Source organism: Pogoniulus pusillus, chromosome 20, assembly GCF_015220805.1.
Source record: "Pogoniulus pusillus isolate bPogPus1 chromosome 20, bPogPus1.pri, whole genome shotgun sequence".
NCBI classification, from domain to species: Eukaryota; Metazoa; Chordata; class Aves; order Piciformes; family Lybiidae; genus Pogoniulus; species Pogoniulus pusillus.
This window is the reverse complement of record NC_087283.1, coordinates 20,906,106-20,923,997: the sequence shown is the minus strand read 5'-3', so window position 1 is coordinate 20,923,997 and position 17,892 is coordinate 20,906,106. Positions and strand designations below refer to the sequence as shown.

Sequence of the window (17,892 nt, the reverse complement as noted above, 5' to 3'; positions counted from 1 at the left end):
GACACTGAGTGGCTGGAGGAGGTCCAGAGAAGGGCAACAAAGCTGGGGAAGGGTCTGAAGAACAGGGTTGAGGAGGAGCAGCAGCTGAGGGAGCTGGGGGTGGTTAGTCTGGATAAAAACAGGCTGAAGGGAGACCTCACTGCTCTCTACAGCTCCCTGAGAGGAGGCTGGAGCCAGGCATGGTTGAGTCTCTTCTCAGATGCAAGTGACAGGCCAAGAGAAAACAACCTCAAGTTGTGCCAGGAAAGGTTCAGGTTGGACACCAGGAAAAGAAGTCTTCCCAGGAAGGGTTCTTAGGCCTTGGCCCAGGCTGCCCAGGCAGGTGGTGGAGCTCCCATCCCTGGAGGTGTTTAGAAGCTGCCTGATGTGGTGCTGAGGGAGGTGGTTTGGTGGTGATGGCTCAGCAGCAGGGGTGGGACTGGGAGTTGTGGGTCAGGGGTTTGGGTTTGCTGATCTCCAAGGGCTCTTGTGGATCTCCAGAGGTTCTTGTGGATCTCCAGAGGCTCTTGCTGATCTCCAAGGGCTCTTGTTGATCCCCAAAGGCTCTTGCTGATCTCCAAAGGCTCTTGAGGATCTCCAAGGGCTTTTGTGGATCTCCAAGGGCTCTTGTGGATCTCCAGAGGCTCTTGTGGATCTCCAAGGGCTCTTGTGGCTCTCCAAGGGCTCTTGTGGCTCTCCAAGGGCTCTTGTGGCTCTCCAAGGGCTCTTGTGGCTCTCCAAGGGCTCTTGTGGCTCTCTAAAGGCTCTTGTGGCTCTCTAAAGGCTCTTGTGGCTCTCCAAGGGCTCTTGTGGCTCTCCAAGGGCTCTTGTGGCTCTCCAAGGGCTCTTGTGGATCTCCAAGGGCTCTTGTGGCTCTCCAAGGGCTCTTGTGGCTCTCCAAGGGCTCTTCCACCTCCCCAGCCCAGCTCAGCTCTATCACCAGTTCATCACCAGCCAAGCTCAGCAACTGCAGTGAAGCTGCCCCAGTACCTCCCAATCCCCCTCCAGCCCCCTAAGCCCTCATTCTGCCCCTTCTACACGTCCCTGGCAAAGCCTGGCAGGGCCAGGAGGGAGGAAGCTCAGCCACTCACCTTGCAGAAGAGGGAGGGGAAGTGTTCTGCAGTCATGGGGGCATAGGAGAGCTCTGAGAGGACATCCACAGCACGGGGACCGATCAGGTTGAGAGCTGCAGGGCAGAAGGGAACAGCACCTGGGTGAGGCTGGAGATGCTCTTGCCTGGTGGTGAACCTGCAGATGTCCATGTGCCACTTTCTAAAGCTTGGGTGTTTGGGGAAGGGCAACAAAGTGGTGCACAAGTCCTAATGGCTGAGGGAGCTGGGGCTGTTGAGATGGGAGAAAAGGAGGCTTGGGAAGAGCTTTTGGCTCTCTACAGTTGCCTGAATGCAGGCTGGAGACAGGGGGGAGTTGTCTCTTCTCCTAAGAAACAAGGGACAGGGCAGGAGGAAACAGCCTCGAGTTGCACCAGGGCAGGTTTAGGTTGCACATGAAGCACAGAATCACAGAGTCAGCCAGGCTGGAAGACACCTCCAAGCTCAGGCAGTGCCAACCTAGCACCCAGCCCTGCCCAACCAACCACACCATGGCACTCAGTGCCAACCTAGCAGCCAGCCCTGCCCAAACAACCACACCATGGCACTCAGTGCCCAGCCAGCCTTGGCTCCAACCCCTCCAGGCACGGCCACTCCACCACCTCCCTGGGCAGCCCATGCCAGTGCCAATCACTCTCTCTGCCAGCAGCTTCCTCCTCACAGCCAGCCCACACCTGCCCTGACACAGCTTCAGCCTGGGGCCCCTTCTGCTGCTGCTGCTGCCTGGCACCAGAGCCCAACCCCACCTGGCTACAGCCTCCCTGCAGGCAGCTGCAGGCAGCAATCAGCTCTGCCCTGAGCCTCCTCTGCTGCAGCCTGCACCCCCCCAGCTCCCTCAGCCTCTCCTCACAGGGCTGTGCTCCAGGCCCCTCCCCAGCCTTGCTGCCCTTCTCTCAGCACCTTCCAGCACCTCAGCAGCTCTCTGCAATTCAGGAGCCCAGAACTGGACACAATTTCTTCCCCAGAAGGGTTGTCAAGGCCTGGAACAGGCTGCCCAGGGCAGTGGTGGAGTCCCACCCCTGCAGGGCTTGCAGAGCTGTGGAGATGTGGTGCTGAGGACCACAGTTTAGTGGCATCTTGGCAGTGCTGGGTTAAAGGTTGGACTTGATGACCTTCAAAGTTACCTTCCAAGCAGAATGCCTCAATGATTCTCTGCTTTCAGGCTGCACAAGGAGCTCTCTTTCAGGGATTTCTCACCTGTGTACTTCCAGGTCACATCTTCCATGGTCAGGCCAGGGTCCTCGGGCAAGTGCTTCTTCAGCCAGGCCCAGCAATGGACTTGTTGGTCAGTAGGGGAAATCATGAAGAAGCTGGAACAGACAAAGGGATACCAGAAGACAGTGAATGGACAGCCAGAAGAGTCTCACACACACATACAGACTGCCAGCTTAGCAGGGACTGTTCAATATCTTTATTGATGCTCTGGACGAGGGGATTGAGTCCAGCAGCAGTGAGTTTGCAGATGACACCAAGCCAGGAGCAGCTGTAGAGCTGTTGGAGGGCAGCAGAGCCCTGCAGAGGGACCTGGGCAGGCTGCATGGGTGGGCAGAGGCCAAAGGGGATGAGATTCAACAAGGCCAAGGGCAGGTTCTGCACTTTGGCCACAACAACCCCAAGCAGCAGTGCAGGCTGGGGCCAGAGGGGCTGAGAGCAGGCAGGCAGAGAGGGCCCTGGGGGTGCTGGGAGAGAGCAGCTGCAGAGGAGGCAGCAGTGTGCCCAGGTGGGCAGCAGAGCCAGTGGCATCCTGGGCTGGCTCAGGAGCAGTGTGGCCAGCAGGAGAAGGGAGGTTCTTGTGCCCCTGTGCCCAGCACTGCTCAGGCCAGCCCTGGAGTGCTGTGTCCAGTTCTGGGCTCCTCAATTGCAGAGAGAAGTTGCAGTACTGGAAGGTGTCCACAGGAGGGCGACAAAGCTGTGAGGGGCCTGGAGCACAGCCCTGAGAGGAGAGGCTGAGGGAGCTGGGGGGGTGCAGGCTGCAGCAGAGGAGGCTCAGGGCAGAGCTGATTGCTGCCTGCAGCTGCCTGCAGGGAGGCTGTAGCCAGGTGGGGTTGGGCTCTGGTGCCAGGCAGGCAGCAGCAGCAGAAGGGGCCCCAGGCTGAAGCTGTGGCAGGGCAGGTGTGGGCTGGCTGTGAGGAGGAAGCTCCTGGCAGAGAGAGTGATTGGCACTGGCATGGGCTGCCCAGGGAGGTGGTGGAGTCACCAACCCTTGAAGCATGTAAGAGTCATTTGGATGTGGTGCTTGGGGATGTGGTTTAGGGTGAAGCTTGCAGAGCAGGGTTCTGGGTTAGCCAGGGTGATCCTGGGGGACTGAGGCTAGGGCAGGGTGTCCCTGCCCATGGCAGGGGGGTTGGAACTAGATGATCCTTGTGCTCCCTTCCAACCCTGACCCTATTCTATGGTTTTCCAGCCTGTTTCTGTGACTCAAGGTGAGAGTAGATTTGAAATCATAACTCATAAAGCCTGGATGAGGCACTTAGTGCCATGGTCTAGTTGACTGGCTAGGGCTGGGGGATAGGTTGGACTGGATGATCTTCAAGGTCTCTTCCAACCTGCTTGATTCTATGATTCATGCAACTATAGAGTGGTAGGGGTTGGAAGGGACCTCTGGACATCATCAAGTCCAATCCCTTTGCCAAAGCAGGATCACCTAGGGCAGGCCACAAGAGAATTCAATTCTTTTCTGGGTCATGAACTAGTGGAGACCTTCAGAAGCTTCCAAGCTAGCAGGAGACAAGCCCAAGCTGGCTAGAAAAAGCCACAGCTGAGATCTCTTGAACCAACACCATCACATCTGCCACAAGAGGAAGCCTTCCAGTGTTAGCAGCAGCCTGGTGACAAGAAGGGGAGCACAGGAGGTTCACAGACAATCTCCAAGTCACCATCATTCTGGTGCCCCCAACACAGGAAGGACAAGGACTTGATGGAGCAAGTCCAGAGCAGGGCCATGAAAGTGGTCAGGGGGTTGGAGCAGCTCTGCTGCGAGGACAGGCTGAGGGAGCCTGGAGGTGTTCAGCCTGGAGGAGAAAAGGCTCCAGGGAGATCTCAGAGCTGCCTTTCAATACCTGAAGGGGGCCAGAAGAAGGCTGCAGAGGGGCTGTTCTCAAAGGCCTGCAGTGACAGGACCAGCAGCAATGGTTTGAAACCAGAGAAGACTCAGAACGGATGCGAGGAGCAAGCTCTGGTGGAGCAATGCAACAGGTTGGGCAGAGAGGTGGCTGAGGTCCCACCCCTGAAGATATTCAAGGTCAGGCTCAGAGAGACAGAATCAGTAAGGGTTGGAAGGGAGCACAAGGAGCAGGCAGTGCCAACCCCTGCCATGCCCAGGGACACCCTACCCTAGAGCAGGCTGCACACAGCCTCAGCCAGCCTGGCCTCAAACACCTCCAGCCATGGGGCCTCAACCCCCTCCCTGGGCAACCCATTCCAGCCTCTCACCACTCTCCTGCTCAACAACTTCCTCCTCCCCTCCAGCCTCACTCTCCCCACCTCCAGCTTTGCTCCAGCCCCCCCACTCCTGCCACTCCCTCCCAGCCTCCAAAGTCCCTCCCCAGCTTTTTTGCAGCCCCCTGCAGATGCTGCAAGGCCACCAGAAGGTCCCCTGGGAGCCTCCTCTGCTGCAGCCTGCACAGCCCCAACTCTTTCAGGCTGTGCTCACAGCAGAGCTGCTGCAGCCTCTCAGCATCCTCCTGGCCCTGCTCTGGACACTCTCCAGCATCTCCACAGCCCTCTTGGCCCAGGGGCTCCAGCACTGGATGCAGGACTCCAGGTGGGCTCTCAGCAGAGCAGAGCAGAGGGGCAGAATCCCCTCCCTGGCCCTGCTGCCCACACTGCTGCTGCTGCAGCCCAGGCTCTGCTTGGCTCTCTGGGCTGCAAGTGCACACTGCTGGCTCCTGCTGAGCTTCTCCTCCAGCAGCACCCCCAAGTCCCTCTGCTCAGGGCTGCTCTGCAGCCTGGCACTGCCCAGCCTGCATTGGTGCTTGGCATTGCCTCCCCCCAGCTGCAGCACCTTGCCCTTGGTCTTGTTGCAGCTCCTGAGCTTGGCTTGTGCCCACCTCTGCAGCCTGCCCAGGTGCCTCTGGCTGCCATCCCTGCCCTGCAGCCTGCCTGCTGCAGCACACAGCTTGGTGTGGGCACAAACCTGCTGAGGCTGCACTCAGTGGCCCTGTCCATGGCAGCCACAGAGATGCTGACCAAGCCTGGTGCCAGAACTGATCCCTGAGAGACTCCACTTGTCCCTGGCCTGCACTTGGCCATGTACCCATTGCCAGCCACCCTTTGTGTGTGGCCCTCAAGCCAGCTCTTTATCCAACAAGGCTCTGAGCAACCTGATCTAGTGGATCATGTCCCTGCTGACTGCAGGATGGGGGTTGGACTGGATGACCTTTGAAGATCCCTTCCAAGCCAACCTATTCTGTGATTCAGCAGAAGGCATTTGCAGCTCCTGGCCAGCAGGCAAGACCCTGTCTGCTCAGCCCATGGTTGACACAGCAGCTGCTTGTTTCAGCAGGCCTCTTCTGACACACAGTGCTGGTTATTATCAACAGCTTCCAAACACAGAAGCCCACTTGATGGGGGAAAATGAGCTGCTTGTTGTCTCTCCTCTATGAGCTGTGAGTTGGAAGTTCATTATCTGCAGCAAGGAGGAGGCAAGGAGGGAAGCTGCTGGCTCCAGGCAGAGAAGGACAATACTTTCAAGCAACACATGAGTGGAGAAGAGGAAGAGAAGCTGATTGTCACTGAAAGGGCAGCAAAGCAGAATGCTCTCAGGCCAATACAATGAAAGCACACAGAGAAAATGGTCCAGAGGAAGCAACTCAACGTCCAGGCCACTAAGCAGCTTCTGAAATGGAAAGGTTGGGTTAAGTGTCCAAGAGAGCTCAAAGTGCTGAGTCTAAGGATGAGATCTTGTGCTCCTGAGGGCTCACAGAAGAGCCAGGGCAGGCTGCAGAGCTGAGCAGAGCAGGCATGCTGAAGGGGAGAGCTGAAACCATCCAGAAGTGAGGCTTCCAGCACCTAACTCCCAGCAGGAGATTGGGCAGGAGCCAAGGAGGAACTGCCTGGGCTGCACCTGAAGTGATTCCCTAGACTGAGGAACTCTGAGGACCCTGAAAACAAATCATCTTGGCCTTGTTTTGGCTGGAAAACACCTTTCAGGTCATCCAGCCCAACCCTTAGCCCAGCACTGCCAAGGCACCACTAAACCATGGCCCTCAGCACCTCATCTCCACAGCTGTCAAAGCCCTTCAGGGATGGGGACCCCACTACTGCCCTGGGCCAAGCCCTGATGACCCTTTAGAGGAAGGATTTTCATCTCCTATCCAATCTAAACCTCCCCTGGCACAACTTGAGACCATTTTTCCTCATCCTATTGCTTTTCCCTTGGGAGCAGAGCCCAATCCCACCTGGCTCCAAACTCCTTTCATGGAGCTGTGGAAAGCAATGAGGTCTCCCCTCAGCCTTCTCCACACTAACCACCTCCATCTCCCTAAGATGCTCCTCCTCAGCTTTGTTGCCCTTCTCTGGACCTGCTCCAGTCCCTCAATGTTCTCCTTGAAGAGTGAGGGGCCCAAAACTCCAATCAGTGTTCATTTGTTGTCCCCAAATAAGGAACTCCCCCAAACACCATTAAATTCAGCAGCAGCCTCTGACTTGGGTTATTGATTTAGGAACAGGAGAAGAGAATCAGGGCTCCTATCTCTGGAGCAGCTCTCCCATGAGGACACATTGAAACAGTTTGGGCTGAAGAAAGCTCTGAGGAGACCTTATTGTGGCTTTCCAGTGTCTGAAGTGGACCTAAAAGAAAGCTGGGGAGAGACTTTTTAGGGGGTAGGGTAGTGATAGGACAGGGGGAGAATGATCCAAACTAGAGGAGGGGAGGTTTGATTGGACATTATGAGGAAGTTCTTCAGCATGAGGCTGGTGAGAGACTGGCACAGCTTGCCCAGGGAGGTGGTGGAAGCCTCAACCATGGAGGTTTTTCATCAGGCTAGGTTAGATGTGGCTGTGGGCAACCTGACTGTGGTTGGGAGGGAGCACAAGGAGCAGGCAGTTCCAACCCCCCTGCCATGCCCAGGGACACCCTACCCTAGAGCAGGCTGCACACAGCCTCAGCCAGCCTGGCCTCAAACACCTCCAGCCATGGGGCCTCAACCCCCTCCCTGGGCAACCCATTCCAGCCTCTCACCACTCTCCTGCTCAACAACTTCCAGGCTGCTCCTCACTTCCAGCTTTGCTCCACTCACTCCCTGACAGCCTCAAAAGTCCCTCCCCATCTCCCTCCACCTGCCCATGGCAGAGGGGTTGAAACTTGATCCTTACGATCCCTTCCAACCCTGACAAACAGATCTACCATGGCAGAGGTATCCTTGCCCATGGCAGAGGGGTTCAAACTTGATCCTTAGGATCCCTTCCAACCCTGACAAACAGACCCAGCATGGCAGAGGTGTCCTTGCCCATGGCAGAGGGGTTGAAACTTGAACCTTGGGGTCCCTTCCAACCCTGACAAACAGACCTACTGTGGCAGAGGTAGCCCTGCCCATGGCAGAGGAGTTGAAACTTGATCCTTAGGATCCCTTCCAACCCTGACAAACAGACCTAGCATGGCAGAGGTGTCCTTGCCCATGGCAGAGGGGTTCAAACTTGATCCTTGGGGTCCCTTCCAACCCTGACAAACAGACCTAGCATGGCAGAGGTAGCCCTGCCCATGGCAGAGGGGTTGAAACTTGAACCTTAGGGTCCCTTCCAACCCTGACAACTCTGTGAAACAGACCTAGCATGGCAGAGAGGCTGAAACTTGATCCTTGGGGTCCCTTCCAATCCTGACAAACAGACCTAGCATGGCAGAGGTAGCCCTGCCCAGGGCAGAGGGGCTGAAACTTGATCCTTAGGGTCCCTTCCAATCCTGACAAACAGACCTAGCATGGCAGAGGTAGCCCTGCCCATGGCAGAGGGGTTGAAACTTGAACCTTAGGGTCCCTTCTGACCCTGACAAACAGATCTACCGTGGCAGAGGCATCCTTGCCCATGGCAGAGGAGTTGAAACTTGAACCTCAGGGTCCCTTCCAACCCTGACAACTCTGAGAAACAGACCTACCATGGCAGAGGGGTTCAAACTTGATCCTTGGGGTCCCTTCCAACCCTGACAAACAGACCTAGCATGGCAGAGGTGTCCTTGCCCATGGCAGAGGGGTTGAAACTTGAACCTTAGGGTCCCTTCTGACCCTAACGAACAGATCTACCATGGCAGAGGTATCCTTGCCCATGGCAGAGGGGTTGAAACTTGAACCTTAGGGTCCCTTCCAACCCTGCCAACTCCATGCAACAGACCTCCATGAGGAGGTTCTGAGAGGCTTGAAGGTGCTGGGGGTGATGGCTGAGGAGCAGCAGCTGCAGCCCCCTACCTGCGCTTGCTCAGCCGCGCGATGCTGCAGTCGTTCTCGTAGCCTCCCTTCTCGTTGAGCATGCCAGTGTGCACCACGTGCCCAACTGGCACATCCAGGTCATTGGAGAAGAGGTACTGTAGGCTTTCCAGGGCCTGGTCTCCTGTAGACTACAAGGATTGAAAAAAAGAGAAGCAGAGGAGTTAAGGTGGCATCAGATTTTGGCCCAAGAAATCCCTGCCGGGCTGGTGGAGCTGTGCTGCAGTCAATCATCAAGGCACTTGGAGGAGAAGGAGGTTACCAGGAGCAGTCAGCATGGATTTACCAGGCTTGACTAACCTGAGAGCACTTTATGGTGCCCTAACTGGATGGGTAGATTCAGGGAGAACAGTGGATGGAGCCTACCTTGACCTTAGCAAGGCTTTAGGCACCGTCTCCTGTGATATCTTAGTGAGCAAGCTGGGGAAGTGTGGGATGGAAGAGCAGGCAGTGGGGTGGGTAGCTGAGGAAGTGTGGGATGGAAGATCAGCCAGTGAGGTGGGTAGCTGAAGATGTGTGGGATGGAAGAGCAGGCAGTGAGGTGGGTAGCTGAGGAAGTGTGGGATGGAAGAGCAGGCAGTGGGGTGGGTAGCTGAGGAAGTGTGGGATGGAAGAGCAGGCAGTGGGGTGGGTAGCTGAGGAAGTGTGGGATGAAGAGCAGGCAGTGAGGTGGGTTAGGAACTGGCTGAGAGCTGAGGAAGTGTGGGATGGAAGAGCAGGCAGTGGGGTGGGTAGCTGAGAAGTGTGGGATGGAAGAGAAGGCAGTGAGGTGGGTAGCTGAGGAAGTGTGGGATGGAAGAGAAGGCAGTGAGGTGGGTAGCTGAGGAAGTGTGGGATGGAAGAGAAGGCAGTGAGGTGGGTAGCTGAGGAAGTGTGGGATGGAAGAGCAGGCAGGGAGGTGGGTTAGGGACTGGCTGAGAGCTGAGGAAGTGTGGGATGGAAGAGCAGGCAGTGAGGTAGGTTAGGAACTGGCTGAGAACTGAGGAAGTGTGGGATGGAAAAGCAGGCAGTGAGGTGGGTTAGGAACTGGCTGAGAGCTGAGGAAGTGTGGGATGGAAGAGCAGGCAGTGAGGTGGGTCAGAAACTGGCTGAGAGCTGAGGAAGTGTGGGATGAAGAGCAGGCAGGGAGGTGGGTTAGGGACTGGCTGAGAGCTGAGGAAGTGTGGGATGGAAGAGCAAGCAGTGAGGTGGGTTAGGAACTGGCTGAGAGCTGAGGAAGTGTGGGGTGGAAGAGCAAGCAGTGAGGTCCCAAGCAACATCTGCAGCAGCATCTGGACAAGGTTTTACCCCTGTGCAAGCTGCTGGGTGAAGAAAAAGGCTCTCAGGAGCTCTGCTTCTTTCTCTTTTAAAGAGACTGAGTGTTAAAAACCTTTGCAGTGGGGACCCAGAGACTCTGAGTTATCAACTGGCAGTTGATTCTGAGGTGGTTTAATGCCCAAGGTGGTTTTGGGGTTGGTGGCTGGACTTGATGACCTTAAGAGGTCTTTTCCACCCAAAAAGTTCTCTGAAAATTCAAGTTTGGCTTGGCCAAAGCAGCTAAAGGCCACCAGGAGCAGGCTGATGGCTTTGGCACTTGCAAGGTACTTACACTGATTTCAAACTTGGTGAAAGAGGACATGTCAATGACACAAACTGCTTCCTTGCAGCACTTGACTTCTGAGCCCACGATATCAAACCAGTCTGGCTTGTAGAAGGTTTTGCTCTGATCCAAATCCAGCAGATCTGATGGAAAGAAGCATCAAAGAGGTGACTCAGAAACACAGGGTGAAGGAGGATCTTCCTTCCACCCAACAGGGATGCACTGGGCAAGGGGAAAGGCTGATGAGGAGCAGCTGAGGGAAGTGGGGGTTGGGGAGCACTGGAGAAGAGGAGGCTGAGGGGAGAGCATCTCACTCTCTCCAACTCCCTGAAAGGAGGCTGGAGCCAGGAAGGGGTTGGTTTCTTCTCCCAAGGAACAAGTAGAGCTTTGAAGAGGATAAAGCTAGTTTGGAATATGGTCTGGTTGAGGATGTCCCTGCTGATTGCAGGGGTGGTTGGACTCAGTGATTGAGTGCACCCTCAGCAAGTCTGCTGATGACAGCAAGCTGTGTGGTGCAGCAGACACAATGGAAAGCTTTCTGACCTGCTCTCTCCCTTCCCTCTCCCCTGTGCTCCAATTCCAGAGGGACAACCTGCAGCTAGAGACTTCTCCTTATCAATAAAGAGGGATCAGTCTCAGATCTCTCCTTACATCCAGTCCAACACTGAAAAGCAACTGCACAGGCTCCTCTAAAACCAACCCAAAGGAATCAAAGCAGCCATGGAAGGCACCAGTCTGGTTCAACATCTTTCTGAGTGCCATGGACAGAGGCACTGGCTACAGCCTCAGCAGGTTTGCTGCCCACACCAAGCTGTGTGCTGCAGCAGGCAGGCTGCAGGGCAGGGATGGCAGCCAGAGGCACCTGGGCAGGCTGCAGAGGTGGGCACAAGCCAAGCTCAGGAGCTTCAGAAAGGGCAAGGTGCTGCAGGTGGGTGGAGGTAATGCCAAGCACCAATGCAGGCTGGGCAGTGCCAGGCTGCAGAGCAGCCCTGAGCAGAGGCACTTGGGGGTGCTGCTGGAGGAGAAGCTCAGCAGGAGCCAGCAGTGTGCACTTGCAGCCCAGAGAGCCAAGCAGAGCCTGGGCTGCAGCAGCAGCAGTGTGGGCAGCAGGGCCAGGGAGGGGATTCTGCCCCTCTGCTCTGCTGAGAGCCCACCTGGAGTCCTGCATCCAGTGCTGGAGCCCCTGGCACAAGAGGGCTGTGGAGATGCTGCAGAGTGTCCAGAGCAGGGCCAGGAGGATGCTGAGAGGCTGCAGCAGCTCTGCTGTGAGCACAGCCTGAAAGAGTTGGGGCTGTGCAGGCTGCAGCAGAGGAGGCTCCCAGGGGACCTTCTGGTGGCCTTGCAGCATCTGCAGGGGGCTGCAAAAAAGCTGGGGAGGGACTTTTGAGGCTGCCAGGGAGTGGCAGGAGTGGGGGGGCTGGAGCAAAGCTGGAGGTGGGGAGAGTGAGGCTGGAGGGGAGGAGGAAGTTGCTGAGCAGGAGAGTGGTGAGAGCCTGGCAGGGGTTGCCCAGGGAGGGGGTTGAGGCCCCATGGCTGGAGGTGTTTGAGGCCAGGCTGGCTGAGGCTGTGTGCAGCCTGCTCTAGGGTAGGGTGTCCCTGGGCATGGCAGGGGTTGGCACTGCCTGCTCCTTGTGCTCCCTTCCAACCCTGACTGACTCTATGACTCTTGGAGGTCCCTTCCAGCCTGGATCATTCTATCATCAGACATAAGGAAGAAGTTCCTCCCCAGAAAGGTGGTGAGGCACTGGAATAGCTTACCCAGAGGAAGTATGGAGGCTCCCACCCTGGAAGTGTTCAACATCAGGGTGAAATGGGGACTTGAGCAAGCAGGAGAGGTCCCTACCCATGGCAGGGGGTTTGGAACTGGTCCCTTCCAACCCTCAATCTCTGATTCTAAGACTCCCCAAAGTGTCCTGCTGCTGCCTACTCTCTTCAGTCAGCCTCCCACTCACTGATTCTCTGCTAGAACCTCCAGCTGCACCAGGGGAGGCTTAGATTGGACACAAGCACCAATTTGTCCAATTGGAACAAGCTTCCCAGGGCAGCATTGGAGTCCCCCACAGCTGGAGGAGCTGCCAAGCTGCGCAGATGCGGTGCCGAGGGCTGCGGTTTAGCGGTGCCCTGGCAGGGCTGGCTTGGACTGGCTTAAAGAGGACTCTTCCAACCACAGCAATGCTGTGATTCCATGACAGGATGATCTCCCTCTCTCTCACCTTTGCCAGGTGGCACAAAGTACTTGACTCTCTCAAATCCATGCTTCTCCATCCAGCGAGCTCCCTGCGCGTCCAGGCGGTCGTAGAGCGGTGAGGTCCGCAGCTGCCTGCCGGTCTGGAAGTCCCAGCGAGGTACTTTAAGGTCACACATGAGGGCTGCCACGACCAGAAAGATCAGTTATTAGTCCCAGTGATTGGCCTCACCTCCAGTTCTCTTCCAAGTGATCCATAGGGATCCAGGGAGGTTCTCCTTCACCCCTCTGCTCTGCCGATTCTTGCCGCAGAGAGTGATTGGCATTGGAATGGGCTGCCCAGGGAGGTGGTGGAGTCTTCATCCCTGGAGGTGTTCAAGCAAAGGCTGGATGGGGCACTGAGGGCCATGGTCTGGTTGGTTGGGCAGGGCTGGGTGCTAGGTTGGCACTTAGGGCCATGGTCAGGTTGATTGGGCAGGGCTGGGTGCTAGGTTGGCACTGAGTGCCATGGTCTGGTTGACTGGACAGGCCTGGGTGCTAGGTTGGCACTGAGTGCCATGGTCTGGTTGACTGGACAGGGCTGGGTGCTAGGTTGGTACTCAGTGCCATGCTCTGGTTGACTGAATAGGACTGGGTGCTAGGTTGGACTGGCTGAGCTTGGGAGGTCTCTTCCAGCCTGGTTGGCTCCATGACTCTATACCCAGTTCTGTGCTCCCCAGTCTGAGAGGGACAGGGAACTGTTGGAGAGAGTCCAATGGAGGCTCTGAGGATGATGAAAGGTTTGGGAACACCTCTGCTACAGAAAAGGGCTGAGAGCCCTGGGGATGTTTAGCCTGGAGAAGAGAAGGCTGAGAGGGGACCTGATCAACATCTGCAAGTACCTGACGGGTGGGTGCCAACATGAAGGTGCCAGGCTCTTGGTGGTGCCCACTGCCAGGACAAGGAACAATGGGAATAAGCTGAAACCCAGGAGTTTCCACCTCACCATGAAGAGAAACCTCTTTTAAGGGTGCTGGAAGCCTGAAGCAGGCTGCTCAGAGAGGTTGTGGAGTTTTCCTTCTCTGAAGACTTTCAAAACCCACCTGGCTGTGGGCCCTGGGTGACCCTTCCTTGGCAAGGGGGGGTGTTGGATTAGCTGATCTCTAGAGGTCCCTTCTAGATTCCAGCCATACTATGGTAACACAACTACCTGAACCTCCCAACCAGTGCTGCCCTGGGGAAAAACAACAACCCACAAAGCTCTCTAGATCCCTCTGCAGCTGCTTGAGAAGCAGAGGAAGAACATTTGCAGAGCACACTGATATTCAGCTGTCAAGATAACAAAGCCTCCCCATTTTTCATCCCCTCCTGCTGCCTGCCATTCATTATGCATGATCCTGACAACACTGGGGGTAGGCAGCCCACAGCTGTGATGATCATCTCTCATTTCCCTTCTTAAGTGTTAGTACTTCAGTCTTTGTTCATTAGGGAAGCTCTTCCAATGGGCTTCTCCAATGTTCTGCCTTAAGAGAACCCTAAGAAGTGTTTGGGATCCTCCCTCCTTGCTCACTCAAGGCTGAACACGATGGTCTGGTGGTCATGGAGGGATGGACTTGATGATCTCTAGAGGTCTCTTCCAACCTCACTGGTTCTGTGAGCCAGCAGTGTAGCCAGGTGGCCAAGGAGGCCAACTGCATCCTGCTTGGATCAGCAGTGGTGAGGCCAGAGACCATGCCCATCCTCTGGAGTCAGCAGTGGTGAGACCAGAGACCATCCCCATCCTCTATACTCAGCCCAGGTGAGGCCAGAGACCATCCCCATCCTCTGGACTCAGCACTGGTGAGGCCAGATACCATCCCCATCCTCTATACTCAGCACTGGTGAGGCCAGAGACCATCCCCATCCTCTATACTCAGCCCAGGTGAGGCCAGAGACCATCCCCATCCTCTGGACTCAGCACTGGTGAGGCCAGAGAGACCATCCCCATCCTCTGTACTCAGCACTGGTGTGGCCAGAGACCATGCCCATCCTCTGGACTCAGCACTGGTGTGGCCAGAGACCATCCCCATCCTCTGGACTTAGCACAGGTGAGGCCAGAGACCATCCCCATCCTCTGTACTCAGCCCAGGTGAGGCCAGAGACCATCCCCATCCTCTGTACTCAGCCCAGGTGAGGCCAGAGACCATCCCCATCCTCTGTACTCAGCACAGGTGAGGCCAGAGACCATCCCCATCCTCTGGACTCAGCACTGGTGAGGCCAGAGACCATCCCCATCCTCTGTACTCAGCACAGGTGAGGTCACACCTTGGATCCTGAGTTCTGGGCCACCCCACAGACACTGAGGGGCTGGAACATGGCCAGAGAATGGCAATCAAGCTGGTGAAGGGTCTGGAGAGGAGCAGCTGAGGGCTTCCTGGACAAGAGGAGGCTGAAGGGAGACCTCTCTACAGCTCCCTGAAAGGATGCTGGAGCAAAGCAGAGGTTGGTCTCTTCTTCCAAGGAACAAATGAAAGACAAGAGGAAACAGCCTCAAGTTGTACCAGGGGAGGTTTAGGTTGGACATGAGGAATGATTTCTTCCCTGAAATGGCTGTCAAAGCCTGGCCCAGGCTGCCCCCACTGAGCACCAGCACCCCCAGGTCCCTCTTCCCTAGGGCTGCCCTCAAGCCAATTGCTGCCCAGCCTATATCGGTGCCTGGCACTGCCCAAGTCCAGCTGCAAGACCTTGCACTTGGTCTTGTTGAACCTCATGAGGCTCAGCAAGACTTTGCACTTGGTCTTGTTGAACCTCATGAGGTTGCCCTGAGCCTGCCCAGGTCCCCCTGGCTGGATCCCTGCCCTCCAACCTGCCAGCTGCAGCACACAGCTGGCTGTGGTTGGCAGACCTGCCGAGGCTGCCTCTGCCCGCACCTCTGCCCATCCACTTCCATCCCCCCTGCCACAGGCACAGATTGCTCCCACTAGCTCAGGATGCTCAAGGCTTCATCCAGCCTGGCCTGGAACACCTGCAGGGAGTGGGCACCCCGAGGCAGCCCTTGGCAGCAGGGGGTGCAGAGGCCTCACTCACGCATCACTTCCATCACGCGGTGCCGGAGGAAAGTGCGGCTGCTCTGCAGGCTGCCGAAGCGCTTCAGATCCAGAGGCCAGACGTTTGCTGTGGGGTACCCGTGCACCATCCACTCTGCCAGGTACCTGAGCCAAGGGGAAGGGAAGACTGGCACCAAGGACCAGAGAGAAGACAGGAGAAAAAGCTTCTCTGGGGTGCGAGGGTGATGGGAGAGCTGCAGCAGGATGCCCAGAGGGGTTGTGGAGCCTCCTGCTCTGGAGAGATTCCAACCCCTGGGCAAGCAAGGGAGGTTCTCCTGCCCCTCTGCTCTGCCTTGTTGAGACCTCATCTTGAGCACTGCCTTCAGTTTGGGGCTGCCCAGTTTCAGAGGGACAGGGATCTGCTGGAGAGAGTCCATCCTGAGCACTGTGTTCAGTTTGGGGCTGCCCAGTTGCAGAGGGACAGGGATCTGCTGGAAAGAGTCCATCCTGAGTACTGTGTTCAGTTTGGGGCTCCCCAGTTGCAGAGGGACAGGGATCTGCTGGAGAGAGTCCATCCTGAGTACTGTGTTCAGTTTGGGGCTCCCCAGTTGCAGAGGGACAGGGATCTGCTGGAGAGAGTCCATCCTGAGCACTGTGTTCAGTTTGGGGCTCCCCAGTTGCAGAGGGACAGGGATCTGCTGGAGAGAGTCCATCCTGAGTACTGTGTTCAGTTTGGGGCTCCCCAGTTGCAGAGGGACAGGGATCTGCTGGAGAGAGTCCATCCTGAGTACTGTGTTCAGTTTGGGGCTGCCCAGTTGCAGAGGGACAGGGATCTGCTGGAGAGAGTCCATCCTGAGTACTGTGTTCAGTTTGGGGCTCCCCAGTTGCAGAGGGACAGGGATCTGCTGGAGAGAGTCCAGCAGACAGCTATGAGGATGATGAGGGGACTGGAGGGCATGGCTGATGAGATGAGGCTGAGGGACCTGGGGCTGCTTAGTCTGGAGAAGAGAAGACAGAGAGGGGATTGGATAAATGTTTATAAGTATCTGAGGGCTGGGGGTCAGGAGGGGGGGACAGGCTCTGCTCACTGCTGCCTGGGATAGGACAAGCAGCAATGGATGGAAGCTGCAGCACAGGAGGTTCCAGATCAACACAAGGGGGAACTTCTTGCCTGGAAGGGTCCCAGAGCCTGGCACAGGCTGCCCAGAGAGGTTGTGGAGTCTCCTTCTCTGGAGCCTTTCCAGGCCTGTCTGGATGTGTTCCTGTGTGACCTCTGTCACATAGTATTGTCCTGCTCTGGCAGGAGGGGTGGACTGGATGATCTCTTTGGGTCTCTTCCAACCCCTAAACTCCTGTGATCCTGATGATCTCCAGAGGTCTCTTCCAATCCCCACCATGCTGTAAGCACTCTGTGCTCCTGTGAGACATCAGCCAATGTCTCAAGGCAAAGAGCTTTGAAGTCAGCAAAGGATTTGGAGAGGAGAACTTCTTGCAGTAGGGAGGGAGAAGGCAACCATCAGAGTCCTTTAAATACTAGCAGAACATGGAAGGTTTCCCCTTCTAAACCTCATCCACCACCCTTCCAGTCACTCATTTCCCATTAGGATGGACCATGCAGGGCAGGGAGAAGATAAGGACAAAGCCAGAGCTGTGGGCAGGCAGCCTAGGCTGGCACCGTGGCAAGTCCCCAGGCTGTGCTGAGTACATCTGGGTCAGAGGTAGGGGCTGAGGCTTTGGCATTTTTCAGTCCCTGGTGGAAGCTCAGCCACAGACCATCAGTGCCAGCACTGAGGGGCCAGTCAGGCTGTCCTCAGCTGCACTTCTAGCTCCAGAGCTGAAGCACAAGGGCAGCTCAGAGCAAAGCAGAAGGATCTATTCCCAGCCAGCAAAGAGAAGAAGAGAATGGGGCTGGATGTTGACCCCCACAGGTTAGAGTAAGCTAAGCTGCTCTCCCTGAGGCTGCTGCAGCAAGGGGACAAAGAGTGGTTTCACCTTCAGGAATGAGTTTGGTTCTCAGGGAACCTCACAGCAAAGACAGAGTAAAGTTAAAAAGAAATCATTAGTTGCTTCCTTGGTGAGTTAAATTATGTGACCAACAGAGAGGAACTGGTGAGGAGCAAGGGAGACCCCAACACCTGCTCTCATCTCTCCTTGCTAGCTAAGAACCATCACAAGAGGTAGCTCCAAAGGAGCTTACTTGGTCCTCAGCAGGCTGCTGACCACTGAGGTGTGATAGCTGAGAGGAGGAGAGTCCAGCAGCAACAGAGAGAAAGCAGTGAGGAGCAAGGGAGATCCCAACACCTGCTCTCATCTCTCCTTGCTAGCTAAGAACCATCACAAGAGGTAGCTCCAAGGGAGCTTACTTGGTCCTCAGCAGGCTGCTGACCACTGAGGTGTGATAGCTGAGAGGAGGTGTGCAGGGTGGGAGGAGAGTCCAGCACCAACAGAGAGAAAGCAGTGAGGAGCAAGGGAGATCCCAACACCTGCTCTCATCTCTCCTTGCTACCTAAGAACCATCACAAGAGGTAGCTCACTTGATCCTCAGCAGGCTGCTGACCACTGAGGTGTGATAGCTGAGAGGAGGAGAGTCCAGCAGCAACAGAGAGAAAGCAGTGAGGAG

General features: G+C 56.2%; 1 protein-coding gene across 5 annotated transcripts in view; it reads right to left on the bottom strand.

Moving 5' to 3' along the window:
• The window catches only part of PDPR (pyruvate dehydrogenase phosphatase regulatory subunit), a 51,159-nt gene that overhangs the window by 8,577 nt on the left and 24,690 nt on the right, over positions 1-17,892 (bottom strand). For all 5 annotated transcript variants that reach the window (XM_064160522.1, XM_064160524.1, XM_064160521.1 and 2 more), the window contains 6 exons: positions 15,313-15,437; positions 12,296-12,451; positions 10,092-10,225; positions 8,486-8,634; positions 2,286-2,398; positions 1,071-1,165 (listed from right to left, as the gene is read on the bottom strand). In XM_064160522.1, the coding sequence (XP_064016592.1) occupies positions 1,071-1,165; positions 2,286-2,398; positions 8,486-8,634; positions 10,092-10,225; positions 12,296-12,451; positions 15,313-15,437 (772 nt within the window). The remainder of the gene's footprint in view (positions 1-1,070; positions 1,166-2,285; positions 2,399-8,485; positions 8,635-10,091; positions 10,226-12,295; positions 12,452-15,312; positions 15,438-17,892) is intronic.